The 22,837-nt window shown below is 40.7% G+C and overlaps 2 protein-coding genes across 4 annotated transcripts; both read right to left on the reverse strand.

The window, feature by feature from the left end:
- Positions 1 to 2,043: 2,043 nt before the first annotated feature.
- LOC144706182 (magnesium dechelatase SGRL, chloroplastic-like) lies at positions 2,044 to 4,609 on the reverse strand. Of its 3 annotated transcripts, none has more exons than XM_078579100.1 (6): positions 4,289 to 4,608; positions 3,159 to 3,338; positions 2,870 to 3,037; positions 2,638 to 2,784; positions 2,367 to 2,484; positions 2,044 to 2,246 (listed from the first exon to the last, which is right to left on the reverse strand). In XM_078579100.1, exons 1-5 carry the CDS (start codon positions 4,451 to 4,453, stop codon positions 2,374 to 2,376), a joined length of 771 nt encoding a protein of 256 aa, XP_078435226.1. In that variant the 5' UTR covers positions 4,454 to 4,608; the 3' UTR covers positions 2,044 to 2,246; positions 2,367 to 2,373. The 3 variants fall into 3 exon arrangements, with proteins under 3 accessions (XP_078435226.1, XP_078435225.1, XP_078435227.1); XM_078579099.1 differs by having other exon boundaries at positions 2,044 to 2,261; XM_078579101.1 differs by lacking the exon at positions 2,044 to 2,246 and having other exon boundaries at positions 2,414 to 2,545; positions 4,289 to 4,609.
- A 144-nt stretch (positions 4,610 to 4,753) lies between these two features.
- LOC144706180 (S-adenosyl-L-methionine-dependent methyltransferases superfamily protein) lies at positions 4,754 to 9,800 on the reverse strand. The gene is made up of 9 exons (XM_078579097.1): positions 9,640 to 9,800; positions 7,802 to 8,744; positions 7,580 to 7,729; positions 7,222 to 7,492; positions 7,032 to 7,142; positions 6,770 to 6,944; positions 6,176 to 6,448; positions 5,920 to 6,114; positions 4,754 to 5,080 (listed from the first exon to the last, which is right to left on the reverse strand). The coding sequence occupies exons 2-9, from the start codon at positions 8,717 to 8,719 to the stop codon at positions 4,861 to 4,863; spliced, it is 2,313 nt and encodes a 770-aa protein (XP_078435223.1). The 5' UTR covers positions 8,720 to 8,744; positions 9,640 to 9,800; the 3' UTR covers positions 4,754 to 4,860.
- Positions 9,801 to 22,837: the final 13,037 nt, after the last annotated feature.

A 22,837-nucleotide genomic window follows, 5' to 3' on the forward strand; every position in this document is an offset into this window, starting at 1 on the left:
AATCCTAATTTAAAAATTATTGATTTATAATTGGTATCTCTTTTGATCTGTTAAAAATGGATGCACAAAGGACGTGCCACGAGACATGTGGCACATATATGTCTCACCCTCATTAGTTTTTAAAAAATGTGTTCCGATGCTTCACCGTGTAATGTACCATTCTCTTATTTAATATTATTATTATATATATCGTTATTCCTACTTTTTACTTTTTCCTGTAGCAACAAGCAGTGCAACATGAGCCCTTGATCAAGGATGACGCATGTCAATCCTAGCCCATGATTTCATTTAATTTACTAATGCAGAAAAATCCAAAAAATTACATGACGACACTAGCAAGGATGAGGAGAGAGAAATCTTTGGATTAAACCAATGACTAAGAATTATCCAATTTCTAGGCTTGATATCCAACCATCCAGAACTCTGATTGAGCTGAAAATTTTAGGGTAGCTTCAAATTTCTGTCCTCTATACATCCACATGTTTGGATCTATAAATTCAGCCCTTGATATTTTTATAAACATATTTAAGCTCACTTCCTCTTAGAGAGGCAGATTGAAAGAAAATGAGGTTTTGAAGGTCCCAAGAGTGTTCTTGGTGTCTTGAGTTCTTGGAGAAGGTCAACAGAGAATTTAGGAGGCTTATTTGCATCAGGAAGATGTCATGATCCTGGTGTAACATGTGGATCTAGGGTTAGTCTATTGCCCTACATTGATAATTCTTCAACATATTCATCTATGTAGATCATATCCATCATCACTAGCCACCATGTATCCGCATCTAGAACCACATCATGTATCATCTGAAAACCACATGATACATTACCTACATTGTCACGATCTCCTCATGTGTTTCGTTCTTACCCACCTAGCAAACCCTAATTTATCATCTTCCTCCATCTTATTCCTCACTCATTCCCTACATCCACATCCATCATCCCCATGTCTCACTCCGTTATCTCCATCACATCTCATCTTCAAACCCTCCTATCCGATATTAAACCTTAAATGAGATATTTCTTTTATTATCATTTCCCCTTAGTTCTCATCTCGCCTTATCTTCACCTCTTCACATTTTTCTCCATCCTACTCTCTAACTTTTATTGGCTACGTTAATGATCCACTATCTACAACTCGTGGTAATAGTCATCTTACTCATATCGAATTACCACCTTCATCTTATTGCTATTACTTACGCTATTTGCACCACTTCTTATTCTCTTTAAATCACATATCAAGAGAGTTATTGCTCTAAGATTCATTTCCTGTGGAGATGACCTGTACATATTCAATATCTAGTACGTTCAAGTGAGTATTGATATATAAATTTTATTGATTAAACTCAAATCCACAATGACTTATTTTCACCCTAATTATGAGTTTATCAATATGCAGTTATTCTAAAAATTAAATTTAAACAATGCTTATTTTTAAATCATATGTGCACATCATCTACCATCCTCATTAATGCAACACTGGCACAACATTGACTTGCATATTTCAATTGACAGTCGTCGATGTCAGCTTTTTTACAGCTAGAGATGGAGCCTTGGGGCTGCTTCCCTGTTTGGCACTCTCAAGGGTGTTGTATGTATGAAGAAAGTAAACAATAAATATACTGTCAGAGAACATTAGTACACAAATGCAAAGGGCTAAGCAGATTAAGGTTGTGGGTGCCCTCAAGGTGATATGTGAAGGCGATAATAAGAAAATAGGTGTATATACAAGACAAACTTAAACCAACAGACTAGGGCTATGGTTGAATGGATTACCACCCATGTTCTGGACTTCACCACCTTACAACCCCCTTCTAGGTGAAACTATTAACCAAGACCGACCAATGTCCAATGACCATCATTAGAATGCCATCATTAGGGTTGTTGATGTCGGTTAACAATAATGCCATCATTAGAATTTCATCAACTATTTAACGATGCACATCATCTTCGTCAGGACTTGCCATTCCTTACTGGCAGATTGCACTAGAGCTAATCATCATCCATCCTCGCTATTCAGTCCATCCAGTCATCCTAATAGCTAACCCAAGGTACAAGCCTACAAGGGCACTGATCATATAGAAAAAAAGAGCAATTGTACAGAAAATTGGCAGCTTGGCCCGCCCACCAGGCTCTAAAATAATGAACAATTTTTGTACAGATTTAAGTGGGAGACATGCCAAGGGTGCCAAGTTTATCCATCTTTCAATTGAAGCTCCAAAAAAACGGTTTGTAAGTCCCCGAATTTAAACCTGTCATGTAAAAAACTTTGAGCAAGAATATTATTACCACAAGTACCAGAAAAAAATCAGGGAGAGAAAATTAAAAACATAGAATGAGGGGAGAAATTAAGTCTCCACGTTTGTCGGTACCTTGGGCTTAGAGGAGGAAGGTGACGAGTGCTTGGAGAATGCCCTTTGGACTGGGCCACTTGCCAAAGCTGCTCTCAACCCGGCCCATGACCTCTTCTGGCTGATCTTCCAGCGTCCTCTGATTTGGTCAATGATTAGACTAGCAGGCCTTGGTCCTCCTTTTGATTCCATTTTTTCTTCTTAAAAATATTAATTATAATTCAAATTTTGATTTGATTTATTTTTTATCCGATTTATTTTACTGTAGATCAGAAAGAAAGTCTTGGCAAACCTCCATGGCAGCTTTGAGAGGACCCCAGCACTCGACGCGATTGAATTTCTTAGTACTGGAGTGGAAATAAACCCAGACTGATGCCTCCATGAGCTCCGGGTGCTCTTCAAAGAGTAAGGAATCTCCATGAACTACAGCCTTCAGAACCTGAAGAAGAAAAAAATATTTAATTTAAGTTTTTGAAGACCATCCAATTTTAAGCGAGTGAATATTTGAAAGGGTGATTTCTGACCAAAGGAAGCTCCTTGCAGAAGATGTGGTATCTGAACTCTGCTGCTAGATCCTGCAAGGGGTTGGCTCCACTGACGTAGCAATGAACATGCAAAGACCTTTCATCTTTGACCATCTTCCACTCGGCTACCACATCGTCACTCTGCAACCTTGCCTGCCAACTCCGCAGCTGAAGCCAGAGAGTTAAAGTCGGTTTGGATTAAAACTTGGGAGAAATTTGATAGAAAAAGAAAAAATGAGGGCATAAATATGGGATATAATGGCAGAGTTATGTTCGGAGACTTACATACCTGGTCGAAACTGATGTAATTGGAGACTGCAAGAGTTAAATTGGCAGTCAAATCACAGTGTCTGAGAGTGTATGTTCGAGAAATGGTACATGGCTTGTGCTTCCCCGTTTCTTCTCCCAGGAAGACCACCTCTAGCTTTGATGCTTCAAATCTTGTTGGAGGGCCCAAGAGCTTTGTAGCCTAGCACCGAAAAGCAAAGAAAATAAGAATTTGTAGTCTTCTCCCGAGAAGATGAAAAGAAGAAAAATTAACATAAAGACGACGCATTGTGGGGGATTTTAGAGATAAATGGAATGACAGGACGATATTTTTCACTGAGGTTTTGTTAGTCCCGAAGACCTCATTGGCATTAAATAATAATGCCAATGTGCTTACCCCAACGATCCTGGATCCAAGTCATGAAGCACGCGGTATATTAGAAAAATATAGACTCCAGCATTGCATTTAATAGGCCAACGCTGAAGCAGCTTTTTCATCTCCATCTTTAAAATCCCAAATTGTTTCAAGAAACGACCATCATCCCCGCAGTTGGTTTTAAAAGTCCGTTCCCAAGACTTTTTAGAAAGAATTAATGTGCTTCTCAACAAAATTATAGGTCAGAACAACTCATCGGAAGCACCGAATGAAGTAATCATTGCACAATCCGCATCTGTGACCAGATTTAGAATCTATTGAATAAGGATAATGGAAAAATGAATGTGCTGATTAGAACATTGTGAGAAGTAAAATTACAACAGAGAAATTCATACTAAAATAAACATATAAGCCGTCACAGCACGATCACTTTGGCATGCGATACCTTTTTAAAGTGTGCAGTTTGCCAGAAAATTCGAATGGCAAAATGGCACTTGAAGAAACATCTATACGAAGAAAACGTGAGTCGAGAGTGCTCTTAACAATTTCGCAAGTTGGAATGTACTAAATTTCAGTCGCTCGCTGGTGCATTCTAGATGGAACCTAATTCAACCGCGATTAACATAGTTTAATTAGATCCCAATTGCCCTATCCTCGATCAGGAACCCGAAACCAATCAATTAGCCTAAAATTCTTAGATCAAGCAGACCTTTCCACAAAGATACATCCACCAACCCCGAAAATTCATCGAAAACGAACGAACACATCATCCAAACCTTTAGAACGAGAGATCCGCGGGGGGAATCTCGACGGTCACTGGAGGAAACAACATTGTATCTGGAAGACGATGCATCAGCGGCACTCTTCCATCTCGGAAACCGTCCAGCCCCCGAGCAAGAAGCGCCGCCGGCAACCGCATTCGCCGCCGGCGAAGACGCCATCAGAAGAGGAGACGGCGGAGGAGAAGATCACCACAAAGCGCCACGTCATCGTCGCCCTCTCCTCCCTCCCCGAGCTCGGCGCTCCATCGCTCTCCTCTCCGCCAAGCTCCGACCTGGCTTGTCCTTCTCCACACACCCCTCTCTCTCTCTCTCTCTCCACCGCGAACAGCGTGTGGTCGACTAGAAACCGTCGCCACGTGGCAGACGCCGATTCGCCCGCTCCGGCGCTCATTAGATAACGCGATAGATCGGTTCGACCAGTGGCATCCGGCCACGTGGAAATTTTGAAGACGCACGTAGTGAATAAAATCAGCGAGCCTTTTATGAACCGGTGCGGAGGATTACAACCAACCACTAAATGACACGTGGTAAATTCATATTAATTGGACAAAGAAAAAAGAAATAATTCAAAGGCTCTGGCTCTCGACTTGCGCCGGGCGCCAGGCGGTCTTCTGCAGGCAGATCATCCCCTCCTTCTGCTTGGAGTACTTCAACCGCACCTCCCAGTGAAGAGATTTGGCCAGCTCCTCCACCTCGTCAATGGTTGCCGCGTCGTCTCTTACGATCAGCTTCCCCCCCGGCCTGAGCAGCCTGTCCGCCTCCACCACCACCGGCACCAGCTTGCACCTGCCCACGACGGAGATAAGACAAATGTCAGAATAGGACAGGCGAGACGGAATGGTTCAATTGCCGCGACAGATCACTCAATTGCCAGCCGTAAACACGGTTCAACTCACGGGTAACCGATGACAGAAAGGAATGTGGAGGGCACAAAGTATGGCTCGGGGATGGCCGACAGAATAGGATCGACCGCACGGTATCCAAGGGTTTGGACGAAATTCGGGACGAAAATTCGTCCCTGGACCAGCGGACGGGACAGTTTTCATCCTGTGGGATAAAAAACCATCCGTCCGGAGGTCTCGGACGATGGACAGACGAATCTGGACGAAAAACCGCAGGATTCACATCTGACGGTTGAGATGTAGCCACATGGCCTCGCTATGACAATTGCATCAAAGTCCCTGTATATTGACGCACTTGCAAACTGACGCCGCTCAGAAATAATTGTACATATGTCCGTATTTCGGCTCAAAAACTTAGAAAAATCTATATTAAAATAATAAAAATATAAAACCGGTTTTTTTCGTCCGGGACGAGGGACGGGACAGTTTTTTCCCCGGACAGGACGAAAATTCGTCCCGGGAGGACTAGACGGGATGGTTTTTGAACCATCGGACGAAAAATTCGTCCCATCCTTCGTCCCTGCACTGAATCCGGACGTCGGACGAATCATCGTCCACGTCTGGGACGATCCGGAACTGTAGTCAAGGGGACCAGTAAATCACTGGAACCTGTCGACTGATGACGATAAGGGACGGAACGGATGTCGGAACAAAATCCGTTTTCTTGCAACATCATTAGCTTCGGAGTTGGAAAACGGTAGAAGATATGAAGGTAAACCATACCGTTGCTTGATGCTGGAGAAGAGGTGGTCCGCATGGAGGAGGTCGTAGCTACGGGGGTAGCTGCTGAAGGACTCGCACCAGTCATGGTACATACCGAAGAGCCCCCGCTCGTAGATCACCGGAAGTGTGTCCGGGGCGTTGATCGAGACCACGTTCATCACCCAGACCTTCATGTCTCTCAGCGCTGCCGCAAATCTGGCAAAGAAAAATAATTAAAAAATAAAAAGTCCAGAGAGAGAGAGAGAGAGCTATTTACCCTCCATAAACGGATCTCATGTCCATGACGTTTCTGACAGTGGACCAGTCAATGCCAAGGCCCTTCTTGTAAGACTTGTTGACCACGTTCTTCCAGTGCTGGTAGTCGGCAGTCAAGTCTTCCGGGGCGGGCCGTCCATACACCCCAATTTGGGAGCTGTTGAGCCAGTAAGGAACTGCCTCAAGCCTCTCCGGCCACGAGGTGGGCCAGCGGGATCCCCGGAGAGCTGCATCTGTTGGCACTCTGTGCATACAAGCTTGTAGTGTCACATTCCTGGCCACAAGAAAGCGGTTAGTTAACCGACTGACGGACCATAAACCCAAAAGCAGTAGTATTTCCCGTTCCCAATAACGATGTTGAGGGGACAATCTCAAGTCACCATGGCACCCGTCATCTGTATTCACCAGCATGACTTTGGCAATGGCGAAATAACCATCGTCATCATTCATACTTTAATATAGATACTGATGACGACTCATCTTCATCCTTTTGCCCCCGCATTTTTTGCGACAAGATGATGAGTTCTCGTCGTCTTTTCGTCACTCTCGGCATTATTTCATCATCAAACACTACGTGGTAGAGGAAGAGGCTTGCCAGGTGGCATCCGCATTGTCTGATTCTTCGCAGAGAGGCGGGTCATTAGTGGGTCGGCTCTCGTAGCAGTCGTTGGAGGTCGGCTTCCTGAATATAGCCACACCAACGGAGTTGACCGCGTCCTTCTTGATGACTACCATTTTCCAGCACATAGCCTTGGTCAGCTTGGACATGGCTGCAACCAGTTTGGGGGTTCCAGTCAGCAAAGTAATAAAAAAACACCCAAGGGTTTATTTGTTGGTTAGTTGTTCGTTGGTTTTACCTTCCCAGACTTCTACATCTTCGGGGACTGTTTGGTAGACAGGCGTGGCTGACCAAACGAAGAACCCTCCGGGGCGAAGAAGCCTGTTCAGCTCGAGCAGTAGCATGCCTCCTGAGAAGCGAGATTTCATTGCTCAAAGTTGGGTCAAAGTTGGGTCAAGGAGAGGAGTACAGCATTGAGCAGCCTGTACCTTCGATGTGCCATGGGACCCTGCAACGAGCGCAGTGGACGACATCGAAAACCTTGCTCGGGAAGGGGAGCCGCTGGGTGCCCATGACAGCGGAAATGGCGGGAATTCCTCTTTCGAGAGCGAATTGGACCTGAGCTTCATGCTCATCCTTTGGCGCAAATGACATGGCAAGGACATCCCGGTCGAACAAGAACCCGCCAAAGCTGGCCACCCCGCAGCCCACATCAAGGATGACACGTGTCCTCTTTCCCCATGCAATATCCGGCAAACTCTGCATCCAAATGGGGGGGGGGGGATTTATCCATATTTTAATTTTTATAATCTTAAAAAAAAAATTCTTTAAGTGACCAAAAATCACCTGCTCAATGAAATCAATATAATGGCCTGCCCCATGCTTAAACTGAGTGCCACCGCCAGGAAACTTGAGGTATTCTCCAGAAACCTTCACCCAGTTTTGGTGGCCTTTTACCTCCGCGAGCTTGGTGTGAGGTACATTCGTGTACCATATCTGCATCAAGGAAATCAAAAAATTATAAAGCCAAATTTGCCGAATTAATTGAAAATTCCGGAGAAATCGCACCTTGTCCCGGCTGTGAGGCCACTTAATGGGTTGCTTGTATCCCTCTGGAAGAGAAACAAGGCAAGTAGGGCCTTCTTCAGGGCAATGTCGTTCACGATGTTCATAGTGTTTCGTGCTCCGGAGCATTCTCAAAGCTTTCAGGTTGTCCAGGCATGGAATGTAATCCGTGCCGGTGCTGACATTACAAAGCTTCCAATCGTATTTTGCAGCTTGCGCTTCGGGTGAAGACTTCTGCGTTTCTTTCTCTTTTGTTGACTCTGCAGCTTGCGTTGACCAAGCTCCAGTTCGGGTGGCAGTCTCATTCAAGAGCTCAGACTGTGCGCCATCAGGAAAGAGCTCAACTGTAGTATTCACAGGCTTTCCTCTGTCTTCTATCTCCTTTTCTTCTTCCTTCTCTTTCTCTTCTTCCTTCTCTTTTTCTTCTTCCTTCTCTTTCTCCTCTTCCTTGTCTTTCTCTTCTTCTTTCTCTTTTTCCTCTTCCTTCTCTTTCTCTTTCCCTTCTTCATCAGATTTCTCTTCTTCTCCAGCTCTTTCTTCAGCATCTACTCCTTCTTTGCCGCTGTCGGCGTCAGTTGGAGATTCTTCTTCTTCTTCCTTTTTTTCCTCCAAAGAACTCTGATCTTGAGAAGCATCAACACCAGTCTCTCCGTTATCAATACCGACTCGGTCGTCCGGTTGAGCTTCTCCATAAGGAGAGCCTTCAGAAGTTTTATCCAATTCTTTACCCGTCTGAGTGGCCTCGTCTGGAGGATTAGATGCCGTACTACGCCCATACATGTTAGAAGGGACTATGGATGATGATGTCAGCATCCAAACACCCACTAAACCAAGAGCAACAAATATTACAATGGTAACTGTGGAACAGTAAGACGAAGTGGATCGTCTACTATCCGCTCGATAACTCTTCCCTGATGCCATTTTCAACGTTTATTGTGGCCCGAAGCTGAAACTCGAGAACAAAGGAAATTTTATTAGCCATAGAATTGGACGCACGAAAAGGCATATGTATCCTAGAGCAGGTGAAAAATATTACATCACCTAGCATAAAAACTTCTAGAACATAATTTAGAAGTAATCCGATCTGTGAAGTAGATTAAGTGACGATATCGTATTAAACTGAGAACTTGGTAAATAAGCAGGCATACATAAAAATATCCCAGATCGAAAAAACGTCCTGGAAGCTTTTCTTATCAATGTAATAATTACAGTTGAGGGATGAGGGCGATCCCCCGAGCTCGAATATACAACTATTAACTAATTTCTTTAACTCAGTCTAAACGTAGTGATGCGGGCCTCGCAATTCAGCTCAGCACTGCGGGTGTTCCACATCGAAATTACGATTCGATAAAGTATGCAGTCGAAGTGGATCCGGAGAAATGCGAAGAAAACGAGAGAAAGCATTAACAACACATCAGAGATAATTTTCAAGAGCGACATTACGGTCAGACAGAACGCAGGGAGAAACAAAAGTAGGACTGCCGCGAAACACACAAGAAAATATTAAAGTTAAGCTATTGCACGCATTCCCGACAGATCCGGAAGAATAAACGGTTGCTCAGACAAAAAAACGAAAATTCTGACGCAACACTAAAATGTTCGAAAAATTTACGAACGATACACGCTCAGTTACCCTACTTCACGCATAAAAACACAACGGAAAGCCTAGATCCCCGATAAGAAAACCAATCACAATTAAAAAACGGAAGAATAAAAAAATACAACCATTCATTCCAGGAAAACTCCAGATCAAAACGAGCATGAAGAAACGCAGATCCAGTTATAGATCCGAGGAATCAAAGAGAGGAAAAATCCGAGAAACATCGAACTGAGCTCATTACCTCGCTCTTTCTCCCCACAATCTTCTAGATCTATGGAGCTGAGCAGATCCACGGGCTCACCTCCCCCGCTGGGCGAGCTACTACACTCCTTCCCGCGCCAGCTTAATCCTCGATGCTCGAAGAAATTATAAGAACTAAGTCGTCATCTCGCCAAAGCCGCGTTACCGTCGGTGAGGGTAACGCCGGTCCCCTACTCCGCATATCCCTCCACACCGCGCTTCTCCTTAACGTGAGCCGCTCCTAACGAAGCTCGCTTTCCCTCAGTCATGCCACGGCTAAATCATAGGGGCGGACACAACGCACCGCAAATCCCTCGAGACGACCAAACAGCTGGATCTAATAATGACCAAATTACCCCTCGTCGGTCGCTTGCGGCGGTGCGCCCTAATGGTACCCTTCGTAAATACTTTCTACTCGAGAGTTAATTCTCTAATGTGGGAGTTTTGAGGTAGGCCAATCTTGGCAGCCTGGCACTATACTGTTCTAAGTCAACATTATGGGAGGGGATAATCATCCACATGTATGAAATTCTTTTAGCAAGAAGATTTGTTGTATGAATCTTTGTTTAATCATCACTTGAGACTGATGAGGGCGCAACAAATCGGCTGTCTGGAGCAAGAATATACTAAGGATATTAAATTGCACTACTCATGTTACATTTAGATAGGTACTGCCTAATGATATCCAAATCCAGAATTGCAGACATCCATTTGTCTAATAACGAGAAATGATTATGACAATGGTATCAATATTGTTCTGGATGGTATTACTGTTAACAGATGTTTGTCATCTTGGTACATTAGCTGGGATGTTATTGAGAAGTCAATGAAGTTATCTATTTCAATAAAGATAAGTCCAATAGGCATTCCTTGCATGCATTTACATGTGGGGTTTGACGGTCCTGGTTTGGTCCCAGTTTTTACCATGGACCTAAACCTTATCTAAAGTTTGGCATGGTTCTAGTCCAATCATCTCGTTCCAGTCATGTTGTCGAGTCAAAGTCAAAGATGGAAATTTGGCAAGAACTTTCCTTAAAAGAATATTGCATTACAAGATAGCTTATAAGGTCCTTCTTGGAAGATAAAAACTCCGCTTCAGTTCAATTAGAGCTGGAGGGCGGATGACAAAACGTCATCCGTCTGTTAAAAAAAGTCATCAGTCATCGTCTGGAGCATTGGACGGATGACTGAATGGATAGTGTTTAGTCATCCGTCATTACTCATCAGTCATTTGTGATGGATGATAGATAACGGAAATGATGAACGGATGACAGAACGGACGGATGACTTTCGGTGGTGACGGAATCTCCCACTTGCTTCCTCTCTCTCTATAGCTCCCTCTCCCTCTCTCTCTTTCTCTCGATAACTCCCTCTCCCTCTCCCTCTCTTTCACTCTCTCAATTGGTCCCTCTGCTTCTCCCTCTCTCTCCCCCTCTCTCTCGATCACTCCCTCTTCCTCCCTCTCATTCTCCCTCTCTTTCTCTCGATCACTCCCTCTTCCTCCTTCTCCCTCTCTCTCTCTCGATCGCTCCCTCTTCCACCCTCTCCTTCTCCCTCTCTCAGTCGCTCCATCTCCTTCTCCCTCTCTCTCTCTCTCTCAATCGATCACTCCCTCGTACTCTCTCTCTCTCGATCACTCCCTTGTTCTCTCTCTCTCCCTCTCTCCCGCCCTCTCAGTCTACTTCATCATCCATTCATCCGTTATCCGTTCCATTTTCTGTAACGGATGAATAACGGAACAGGACTGATGATGGACTTGTGACGATGACGAAAACTGGACAAATGACGAATCGGATAAACCAAAATACCCCGGACGAATAACTGAATGGAGGTCCATTCAATCGCATTCCGTCCATCCAAGTTCGCCATCCGTTTACGTCCAACAGCTCTAAGTTCAATCCTCCCACATCCATAACATTGCTTTAGTGTCACCTTACTACTACAACCTAAAAGAAGCATAGACATACATCACCATTAAAGAACACACAATTGGAAAATACATTCTAAAATTTGAATAACAGAACTACCATCAAACGATCACAAAAACTTTGTCTTTATCGTTATCATTTTCAATTTCCTCCGCTTCACCATCTTTCTCTTTGTACTCATTCATCGGCTTTATAAACCAAACATTTTAAAATCATCATTACGGATATAGATTTTGGAGATGGTCATCCTCTTTTGAAAGTGACAGTCCTTCTTCCTGTTGAAAAAAGATGATTTGATGGTGCACTTGACGCACAAATAGAGAGTAACTCCAGTGCATGTTGTGGATAATTTGCAGACCCAACTTCTTACCACCATTTTAGTTGGTCATCATGAGGACCAATGCAAGGCTCTTTCAAAATACTCATCTTATTCATCTCTAGTGTATCTTTGACCTGAACTTTGTGATTGTTTTATCAGGTTCCATCAAATCAAGAATTAATTTTGAGTGCTTTGCGAGTATAGAAGGTTGATCTTCAATATTTTTTTGTTTGGTTGAAGTTGAAGAGGTGGACACTTTATTGAGAAATTGTACAATACTGTAGATGATGAAATTTTTTTATCATAAGGGATAAACTCAAGCTTCTCTCTTGGGTCTAACATTGTTATAGGCTTCAACTTCAAGTGATTTTCACAACCTATCAACTTTTCCTTCGTCGCACCATATGCAATTTTAAGTGACCTTGTTTGTTCCTTGCTTGGAGACAGAGAGAGATCAGAACACATGAATAGTAGAGTCTAATTGTTTTAATTGAAATTGATGCACCCTCAAAACAGTAGATCATGTAGTGGCATGTGACTCTAAAAGGATGTTAGTAGCATCAGGAAAGCCTTCTAATTCATCAAAAAACTTTTTCAAGAGATCCCACCCTTCAACCATGATTGAATTTGCATAATCATTAACTATATTTTTAATACAATTCTCTTCTCATAAGTTGCTTCGATTATTTCATTTTGTCTAATATAAATCAGCAACTTCTGATTTTCCATCCCCAAAGCATGACATAAAGTACGATAGTGGTGAACTCTCTAAGGTGAAGCTCTAGCTGTGATGACAAGTCTTTGAAGTTTATATATAATTTCTTTGAATCAAAGCTGAATATAACTGAGGATAGTATTTTCTCATCAACATATTCACAAAGTGAGATTTCTTACCCTCTAGTTTGAGTCAAATTATGTACTAAATGTTTTTCAAAAGAAGCATTTGAATTAGAAAATTCTAATAACATTAAATACCTGACTTCTTCAGGCTTTGTTGTCCTACCAAATGTAGAACACGTGCCATGCACGGTGCCTGATATTGGCCACTGAAGTCTTCAAGAACCTTTCTAAAGTTTCAATTATGGTTTTATTATCACTGGTATTTTCAATTGCGATAGCAAGCACCAAGGAAACATAGGAAAAACCTATAATTCACAAATTACTATGGAATAAGTTATTAATGGTGACTTGCCTTGTTTTTGAGATTATGATCCCTCAACATAGTGTGTACTATCTCCGCCAAATATGCACCTTGATGAGAATCGATAAATTAGCGAACATTGAGAACTCTTTCACAAAGTATACATGGTGTATCAATCCAGTGCACAGTGATCCCAAGTAAGTGCTTTGAGGTTGTCCAAGTGTCCATCGTAAGTCATTTATGTATTGGTTTGAGTACCGCTTTCAGCTTCGATTTTTCCGGCGTAAATTTTCAGATGTTGTTCATCATTCAGACTTGGAATCTGTAATATATGCATCATCACTTTGTGCATAGAAGGATAGAAAATTCTTAAAATTTGGATGGCTAGCAAGTGACAATGGTAGATCCACAATCATAATGGGATCCAACAAAAGTGCTTTTGCTTCCTCGGGAGATCTCTCTGACTCACATGTCAAGGAACAAGTGAGAATGGTAGTCTTTGTGAAATAATATGAGATAGGTTTCATTGTGTTCCTTGACATGACATGCTTTTAGGTGCTTACATTGCTTTTATGTGCTCCTAGTCTTATCCCTGGTCACTCTTTTATCCATTATTTTACAATGTTTGCATTTATAATTACCGTCACTATTTTTTGTATAGTGTCACAAGATAGGCAATGAATTTTGACTATGGGTTGCCTGGGCATCATCCACAAAGACATTGATGCCGGACGTCGTCCAGGACATCGTTTGGTCGGTACCGAGATGGCACTCGGATACCTAAGTAGTGATGTCGAACATAGTTAGTGTTGTCATCCGTCGGACAATTTCCCTACGGAAATGTAACTACAAAATGATGGTCCTACATGGAAGTATTTGCAGGCCCCAACTCGTGGAGATTCGCCAGACTCCGAGCTCCAAAGGGGATGTCGGGTGGCCTCCTGACCCTCGTTGGAGGGACAACAGCGGCCACGGCACCGAATGGAATAGATCTATGGGGGCTTGCACGTAACAGACGGGCTCGACCCGTACTAGTAAGATGCTCAATTTCATAGTTTTCTCAATATTCTCTCACCTATTTCTAGCCGAGCACGATGGAGTGCAATCGAAAGTATACTACAGAAGATAATGTAACAAGTGAGCGAGTGGACGACATACCTTGTCGGTGAGCTGCTCGTCGTCAAGATCTTCCTCGATGCAGCAGCCGGTGCAGGTTGCGGGCAGAGATGAGCTGAAGATTGATCGACGTGGCTCGACTGGCAGTAGGGGCAGGAGCGGTTGGCGGAGCTTGGAGGTGAGGAGTTGAGAGGAAGAGAAGTCGAAGGGCGCCGGTAGGGCAGCTCAAGCAACCGGCCAGGTATAGCAAGCGTGTTCCCGAGATAGGTTAGCACGGCGAGACCAGGTGATGGAAGCGAGTGGCGTGTGCGGGACGCGAGTTGGGGCATAGAGTCTCAGTAGTGCGACGATCACCATGACTCAGAATGGACACCTGACCAAACAGGTGGAGGGCGTGAGGCAGACGAATCTAGTCGCAGCGATCTGCGGGCGCAACAACATTGGTAACAGCCAGAGGACAAGGGCTGAGCACCTGGGTGTAGCACATTAGTGAGCAACGTGCTCCTCTCCAGGTCTGTTGCTGGTGTCCAACAGGGAGTGCCCGATCAATGGATCTTGACGCCGTCGAAGGGCACGAACAAAAGATGGCATTGTGTCCAAGGGACGAATCTGAGCAGCTCCGCGTACGAGCTGACCGCTGATAGCTGGAAGCAGGCAATCACGTTACACCACCGGTAGTGGGTCATTGGGCAGCGGGCAGTCGTTGGCAATAGAATCTGGTCGACTATTCACGATTGATGGCGACCAATCAGGGACCTTGCTGTCTGCGTATAGGAACGTTTGGCCGAACAATGCACAAACGCTGGGGTAGTGCGACCGAGTCCGGAAGGCTGGGAGTTGCGTCAACGGCCACCGTGGAATGGTCAAAGGCTGTGAACGCCGACGCAGAAGAAGCCACAACCACGTTGTGCAAACGACAGACTAGATTATACAGTCGGTTGAGTCGGCGAGTGATATGCTGCGTTGCTGATTGCCGCACGGATGCCAGATGGGACATCCCTCGCTGAATCTGCAAGGGCAGGTTGGCATTGCGATGCTGACTAGGGGAATCTTGAACGCCTACAACAGGATGGTCGTAGTTGATGGTGAGGCGACCAGGCTGGGAGGGATGGTCGTCTGGTCGAAGGGGAGGGGGAAGAAGAATCCCCTCTCAAGCTTCATTCTTCCTTGTACCCTCTTCCCTCCTCTCCCTCTTCTCTCTCTCTCTTCCTTTTCTCACTCTCTTCTTTCTTGCGTGAGACCAAGACGTAAACAACACAATTTGATACTTTCTGGTCTGCCTTTCCTAGGGCGCCTCTTCTTCCCTTATATAAGGAAGTCAAGATGGGCCCTAGGGAGGTCCATTAAGGGGGGGGGGGGGGGGGGGGCCAAATAACTAAGGAACCCCTTAAAAACAACAAAAGACTCAAATATGAAAATCCAAAGGGCAGGAAAAGACACAAACTGTGATGACGTGACAGATGAAATGATGACTCTAAACACGAAGACGATGCGAATGACGAGACAAGCGACGATACAAACATGACAGATGAACACACCAATGGAATAAAATCAAAAAATTGAACGATCACGAACATACTTTCACCCGGGGTATTTAAACCCGACGTCTTCACAGTCGCCTTGGTGTGCCGATTGGGCTGAATCTGAACTGATGGATGCACTGGTGACGATGATGATGTCTCTGAAGACGTCTCTGAAAACTCTGGCTGTTGCGCTCCACATCAGACATCGTCTATTGTAGTGTTCAACATGTGGTCTCCGCCTACTTACACTAATCAGAAGCTGGTTAGACTTGGAACTTAAAGAGAAAAAATGTAGAAAAACTAATCAAGATGAAATAATACAATAGTATAAACAACCATAATAAGAAATAAGAATTCCAAAATAAAACCAGAAGAAAGAAAGAAAAAAACTAAAATAAAGGAAGATGAAAAGAATAATGAAATAAGAAGAAAATAAAATGAAAATGTAAATGAAGAATAAAAGAGAAGAAGAAAAGAACAAAACAGGAAAAATAAGAGAAGAGGAAAAAAGGAAGATAAAAATAATAAGAAGAAGAAGAGAAGAAGAACAGAGGAAGATCAAAAGAATAATAAAATAAGAAGATAACAAGAAGAATAAAGGAAGATGAAAATAAGAAGGTTGAAGGAAGACGATAAAAAGAAGAAGAAAGGAATATGAAAATAAGAAGGTTGAAGGAAGACGATAAAAAGAAGAAGAAAGGAATATGAAAATAATAAGAATAAAATAACAAGATACCAAGAAGAAGAATTGAGTATGAACATAACAAGAATAAAAGGAGAAGATGACGGGAAGAAGAAAAGAAAAAGAAGAGGAGAAAAAATAAAAGAAGAGAAGGACAAAGAAAAGAATAAAAAACAGAATAATGATAACAGCATAACAAAGGAAGACAAAAAGAAGAAGAAATGAACAAGAATAAAAGAAGATGAGGACAAAGAAAATAATAGTAAAAAGAAGAAGAAGAATAATAACAGAATTAAAAAGGAAGATGAAAAGAAGAAGAAGCGAAGAAGAATAAAATAATAAAAGAAAAAGAGAATATGAAAAGAAAAATATAAGGATATGAAAGGAAGATGAAAAGATTCATAGAAAAAAATGATGAGACTAAGGAAGAGGGGGCTTGGGGCCAGACTGTGGGAAAGGCAGCCATTACTACATGGTGAGAGGGGCGGGCGCTTGGGACCAGATTGTGGGGGGAAAGGCATCCATTACTGCATGGTGATAAGGGGAGGGGGGTTGTGTCCGCATCGGAAGAGGATGAGGGGGGGTGCAGAAAGACCACGGGAGGGGAGGGGGGCGCGAGTGTGTTGGGAGAGGGGGGGAACGACCATGCAGGGAGAGGGGGTGTGGTGTGAAGAGACCACGGGTGATCTGGGGGGGAGAACAGTAGGGGTGTGTCGGCAGTGATTGTAGTGAGGTAGTAGCTGGCTGGCAGGCGACCTCCCATGGAAGGGGGGTGTTGCAGTGAGAAAATGGGGTTTGGCAATGAGGGTTGGGGGGAGGCAGCGGTGACTGATAGAGGGGAGAATAGGGAGGAGAATGACATTCGGAGGGGAGGCATGTGGGGACTGGAGGGTGAGGAGCATGGCCATGTGGAGAGGGGAAGTGGTGACACTAGAGAATTGGGGAATGGGGTTGATCAAAATATTTATTTAAGAATATATTAGTTAATAATCTATTCTGGTTTGAGCTTTGGACTGTATCTGGACCGATCAGCCTGTTCACTAGGAAATGACGGACCATTGGTTCCTAGTTTGGTCCTGTCTAACTGTTCCCTGATTCAAAATGTCAAACTCTATTTACATGACATTCGTTGTCACATTATTCAACCATCTTTTATATATATTCCAATTATACATGATATCATTTTATACAATATGTATTTACACTGTTAATTTAGATTACTCTTAAGATAAGTGAAAATCATTATGCAAGAAGAAAATTCAAAATTGCGATAGAATATCCCCAACTGAATGCCTTTTTTATGGACTATGAATGTTTCTAGAGTTTTCAAGTATTAATGTCATAAATAAATAATATTTTCAAAATCTTGCTTCTATTTACTGCAATTTTTTTTGGAATTGTCAGAATTTAGAATGAAGTGTACAGAAATTGCTCCATTGGGAATTGGACAAGTTCAGCTGTTCATGTTTCCAGCCTTTAGAAATATCCACGCAATAAAATCTCAAATCAAATCTCATGTTCATCTTGATAACCCTTTTACTGCCTAACCATCACCATTATGTCATTCTGATCACATGAAAAGTGCAGAGGAGCTAAGGGGAGAAGGGAGAAGAAGGATGGGGCACCTAAACATTTTTTACCTTGGTGAATCTTTTTTCGACTTCTCTCTCACAGTGAAATCTATTTATATCTTGCAATGCCCAAACGACTATTTACGTGTTATCCTCTAGGCCCATGTATCAATCCAGTCAATGAATCTAGTGGCCTTATAAGAATATTAGCCTTATAAATTAGTTATATATGTTGTCTCTTATAGATTAGTTAACATAGTTTAACTTTTCATGTTAAACTAGTTATTTTTACAAACTAACCTATTCAGATTTAATTATTTATTTCAGTTAGTATGAACTTAATGAAGATGAAACTTAGAAACTAATGATAAATTTTATTTAAAATATACGAATGTTCATTTACTCGTCCAAAAAAGTAGAATCTTCCCACATAAGATTATTATTTGAAGTTCTATGCAAGTACACACGGAAATATAAGACGAAGATATAATACTCAGGGCATCTTTGGAAGAGGCAAGGGATCCCCCGAGTTGAAGAATGTGGCCACTCCATGGCACAATATGGTGTCATCTGGACCATCCAAGTTCACTAAAAGAAATGGACAGCTGAGATCTTTCAAATTCATATATGAGTGTATTTAAGCTTTTTCTCTCTTCATGTAAAAATACTTGAGAAATCCTCATTTGATTGAGCATCTAGCACGTTTAATTGGTTAATTTTTTTAGTGATTTGGATTATTAACCTTGTGAAACTCATCTTGATCTAAAAATCTCATCAATCCATCAAAACAACAAGGATAATTATTGTGAAGGCACCAAAATACTCCAAAATCAAAGAAATAGGTGATCATTGAGCCTTTAACTTAGTTTAAGGGCTAATATTTGGGGGTTCTGGGGGTGGGAATACAAACTCTTTGTTGCTTTTGATTTATAATGGCCTAAATTTTCATTTAGATTAGAAAATTATATATATATTGACTGAATCATCACTGTTTTCCCTCACATTGACCAAAATTTTTTTACAACGTTGGCCAATGGATTGCTTACTCAATGCTCATTCACATCTCAAAATTTTATTGAAAGTAGATTCATTGATTATTCCTATTATCATTAGTTAAAAATATTTTTTTGAGATTTAAACCCAAATATTTGTTTGACAACCACATCCTTGCAAAAGTCACACATATTGGGTGACTCTAGAGAGCTATATTTCAGTAATCAAACCTCCAATTTTCATGATTTTTATCTGTTTGGAATACTCTCTTCCATAGGTTTCCATCCACACCTCACTAATACAATTCTGAAATAAAGTGGTTGGTAAATTTTTTGACTTTGTCTAGAGTTTATAGTTTTAACTTTGAAAATGATATTAATTTCATAAAAAACTAAAAGTTCTCTGATTTATATGATAATTATAATTTCTTGATCTTGTACCTGAAATTATCAAGTTTTAAAAATTCTACTATTATTTTATCCCTCAATTGAGCTTGTACCTGAAATTCTACTATTATTAGCGTTTGAAATTGTACATTGGTTTTATTATTACTTAAAAACCAAAAATTATAAACAATATATATTTCATAATACTTGCATTATCAAAATTTTGAAAATAAAATAATTTAAGAAAATTCCATAATAATTTTTTATTTGACATTTTCAATGCATAGACATGAGTTAACATGACTATTAGTGTTTCATCTGATTTTAATCTGATTATGATTTAGTTTTATGTGATTGAATTTAATTTGATTATATTTAAATTTATAGATATTCTTTAAATTGTTACCTTTTAATTTATTCAATTTGACCTGGCTTGACTGAGCCAACTATTTTAAAAGTGAATCGTACCTCTTGGTGGATTTAACCTGCGATCATCGCAATCAAGTTTGTACTTGCAAGTGAGTTTGAGAATTTACTTTTGATAAAGGAGTCTTGTGTTAAAATAACCACATGATTTGGTCCTGTGATTGGCCTACTTGAAAACGTTCCAATAGGATATACCTCCATGGTGTATTAGCATCACGCCAAAATTTTTCATTCTTTGGATATCATTGAAAATTATATATTGTGTAAACCACGAGCTTCAATTCCTCTTCTCCATGAACTATAAATATGTTCTTATGTCTTTTCAGGACATCAATAGCATATCTCATATCATTTAGTGATAATAACAATTGGAGATTAGGCCACTTTAGGCCTTGTACATACAATGGTGTACATGATGAATCTTATTATCATGGTAGAATCATCCTCTCTTAGAGTTCTCCCTCCCAAAACCATTTTGGTGATGATTTGTATGCGGTTACATTTTGAGAATGCTGAGAACCTTCTTAACCTATCCCTATATTCATATTCCCACTGCGTAGGTTGCTTCTCTTAAATCCTTCATGGATAATATACTTGAACAGGCATTGATTTATCAAGAAAAACATTCTTACATCATTCTCAAAGAGTAGAGTGTCATATCCAATTGAATTCATGATAATTCTGATAGTAACTCAGCTCCCACTGGTCCTCCTGTATACGCATTTCAAATGTGTAGGTTGCTTCTCCTAAATCCTTTATGTAAACCATTCTTACATCATTCTCAACAAGTATGATGTCATATATAGATATAATTATGAAAATTTTGATAGTATTTGTGCTCTCATTGGTCTTCCGATAAACACATTCCCAATGTGTTGGTTTCTTCTCCTAAATCATTTGTCGAAACCATTCTTACATCATTCTCAATGAGTATAATGTCATCTACACATAGAATTCTGATAATTTCAATAGTAGTTGTGCTCCCACTGGTCTTCATGTATACACATGCCCAATATGTTGGTTGCTTCTATTAAATATTTCACGGATAAGATACTTGATAGTCATTACTTCACGGAAAACATTTTTACATCATTTCAAAGAGTATAATGTCATCTACACATAGAATTACGATAATTTTGATAGTAGTTGTTCTCCTACTGCTCTTTATGTTTACACACATGGCTCATCTTCATTCTCAATTAAGAAATATTTTTTCAGTTCATGATTAGAAGCTCACAACTTACACATCTTTGATATATAATTTTAGGTTATGTCATGTACACCTTCATCTGTTTCCCAGATTCCATGATTGTGGTCTGCTGTTATGGTGACAAGGATTCTTTTTGACTTTATCATGTCATCTAGTGCTGATGAACAAAAAAAATTATATTGAGTATCATTTTGATTAATTTCACTCCAATCCGATATTATTTGTTAACTTGTAGTCATACTCAGTGAAGCTTTGAAGCTAACAATGTCTTCTCCTCATGGATTGGCATTTAGATATGGACTTAATTAAAGAGATATAAGCAAGGAAAAAGAAGTACTAAGATGATATTACTAATAAGGGATTTTATTATTATTAATATTGAAACGATAGATAAGGAGAATATGGGAAGATATATGTATATATATATAGGTAGAAGATAAAAATGTTTATATATATATATATATATATATATATATATATAAAGACATACGAGGAAAAAAAAAATCGAATGAAAACTGAAGTAAAGTGAGAGGGCATCTATGTGTTTGCAGAAATGCCTAAGTGAGAGACTACTTGTATAATATTTTTATAGAGAAATTTTATTATTTTTATATAATAAAATTCATAAAATTTTACAATGCAATGGGTATGATATTAGATAATTTAGCTATTTTTAGCGATTTTATTGAACAAAAAATATGGAGAAAATAACAGAAAAGTGGTTTGAAAATTGTATTTTTTTATGGAGAGAAAATATTTTGATTAAATTTTTAAATAATATGTTTTCATATTTTATGGTTTTCCTTTCACTTAAGCTTTAGACGACAATGATCTGCAGCATGGTCCTGCAGGTTTGTCGCTCATTTCTCTCCTCGTCTATCAATTTCTCAATAACCTCTCTTCAAGTCCAAACCTCTTATCACCTCTGACTAAAAGAATTGAAATAAAAATTAAAAGGAAGAGGGTGATGTTACTGTTGGGTTCTAGAGGCCTTGACATGGATGAAGATGAGGATTCCACGTTGCAGAAGACACGTAACAGAATTGAAAAACATCGATAAAATCATTAAACGAAGTACCTTTGCACGGATCTCATCCGTGATTTCTTGGATCCCAGAGAGAGACAAGTTGGGCTGCTCAAGTGTGCAGCCTCTAGACGTATCCACCTGACCCTCGAAACTTCGAAACTCCTCCTTGATGAGCCCCGTTCTACCTCCACTGTCATCCTTACGCTGTTTCGATCACATCGGGCATGGAGAAGGGTGTAGGAGAGTGGAGAAGAAGGGGAAGGCCCTCGAACAATTCTGGCCTGGGTGAATTTTGTTCAGGAGCTTCCCCTATTTATACTAAGTGGGTATTTTTTATAAAAACCCCCAAAACTCAAGTATATCTTCCAATGTCACCCTCTTTTTTCTTTTTTTTTCTTTGTTTTGAATGAGTGGCTGTGAGTGTGCCATGTCACCCTGCGCAAAAAAAGGCAAAAATACTTAAATAAAGTAAAATCCCAAAAAATACGTATAAATATATATTTTGACTTCGAAAAATCATATCTTTCCAAATTTAATATCAAAAAATTCCATTAAAATCATATTCTGTCTCAAAAGTTATATTCTTTTAGAATATATTGTTAGAAAAATCTCAAAAAATACAGAAAATTCAGAAATTTGTTCTAAAAATAGATTTAATCTTTTTAGGCTTGATAACATGCAAATATGAGAAATTTAATGCATAAAAATACGTAAATATAATAATATAAGGCACTAGAAATGCATGTTATCAGACCCCCCCAATTTTAATCATTGCTAGTCTCTTAGCAATGACATTTAAAATCTCTTGGTTGATCATTCACCTTATTGTCCTAAAAACTTGAGCTTGAAGTAATTATGATATCAATTACACCTCTAA

Source organism: Wolffia australiana, chromosome 7 (genome assembly GCF_029677425.1).
Source record: "Wolffia australiana isolate 7733 chromosome 7, ASM2967742v1".
NCBI lineage: Eukaryota > Viridiplantae > Streptophyta > Magnoliopsida > Alismatales > Araceae > Wolffia > Wolffia australiana.

What these genes read in the sequence shown, in the direction of transcription:
- LOC144706182 (XM_078579100.1), bottom strand. Translation starts at nt 4,453, where the DNA reads ATGGCGTCTTCGCCGGCGGCGAATGCGGTTGCCGGCGGCGCTTCTTGC. An exon ending in GCGGATCTCTCGTTCTAAAG is followed by an intron (nt 3,339 to 4,288) that starts GTTTGGATGATG and finishes TTTCGGTGCTAG; the next exon opens with GCTACAAAGCTCTTGGGCCC. An exon ending in CTCTCAAAGCTGCCATGGAG is followed by an intron (nt 2,485 to 2,637) that starts GTTTGCCAAGAC and finishes TGACCAAATCAG; the next exon opens with AGGACGCTGGAAGATCAGCC.
- LOC144706180 (XM_078579097.1), bottom strand. Translation starts at nt 8,719, where the DNA reads ATGGCATCAGGGAAGAGTTATCGAGCGGATAGTAGACGATCCACTTCG. An exon ending in ATATTGATTTCATTGAGCAG is followed by an intron (nt 7,493 to 7,579) that starts GTGATTTTTGGT and finishes ATTTGGATGCAG; the next exon opens with AGTTTGCCGGATATTGCATG. An exon ending in AGATGTAGAAGTCTGGGAAG is followed by an intron (nt 6,945 to 7,031) that starts GTAAAACCAACG and finishes AACTGGTTGCAG; the next exon opens with CCATGTCCAAGCTGACCAAG.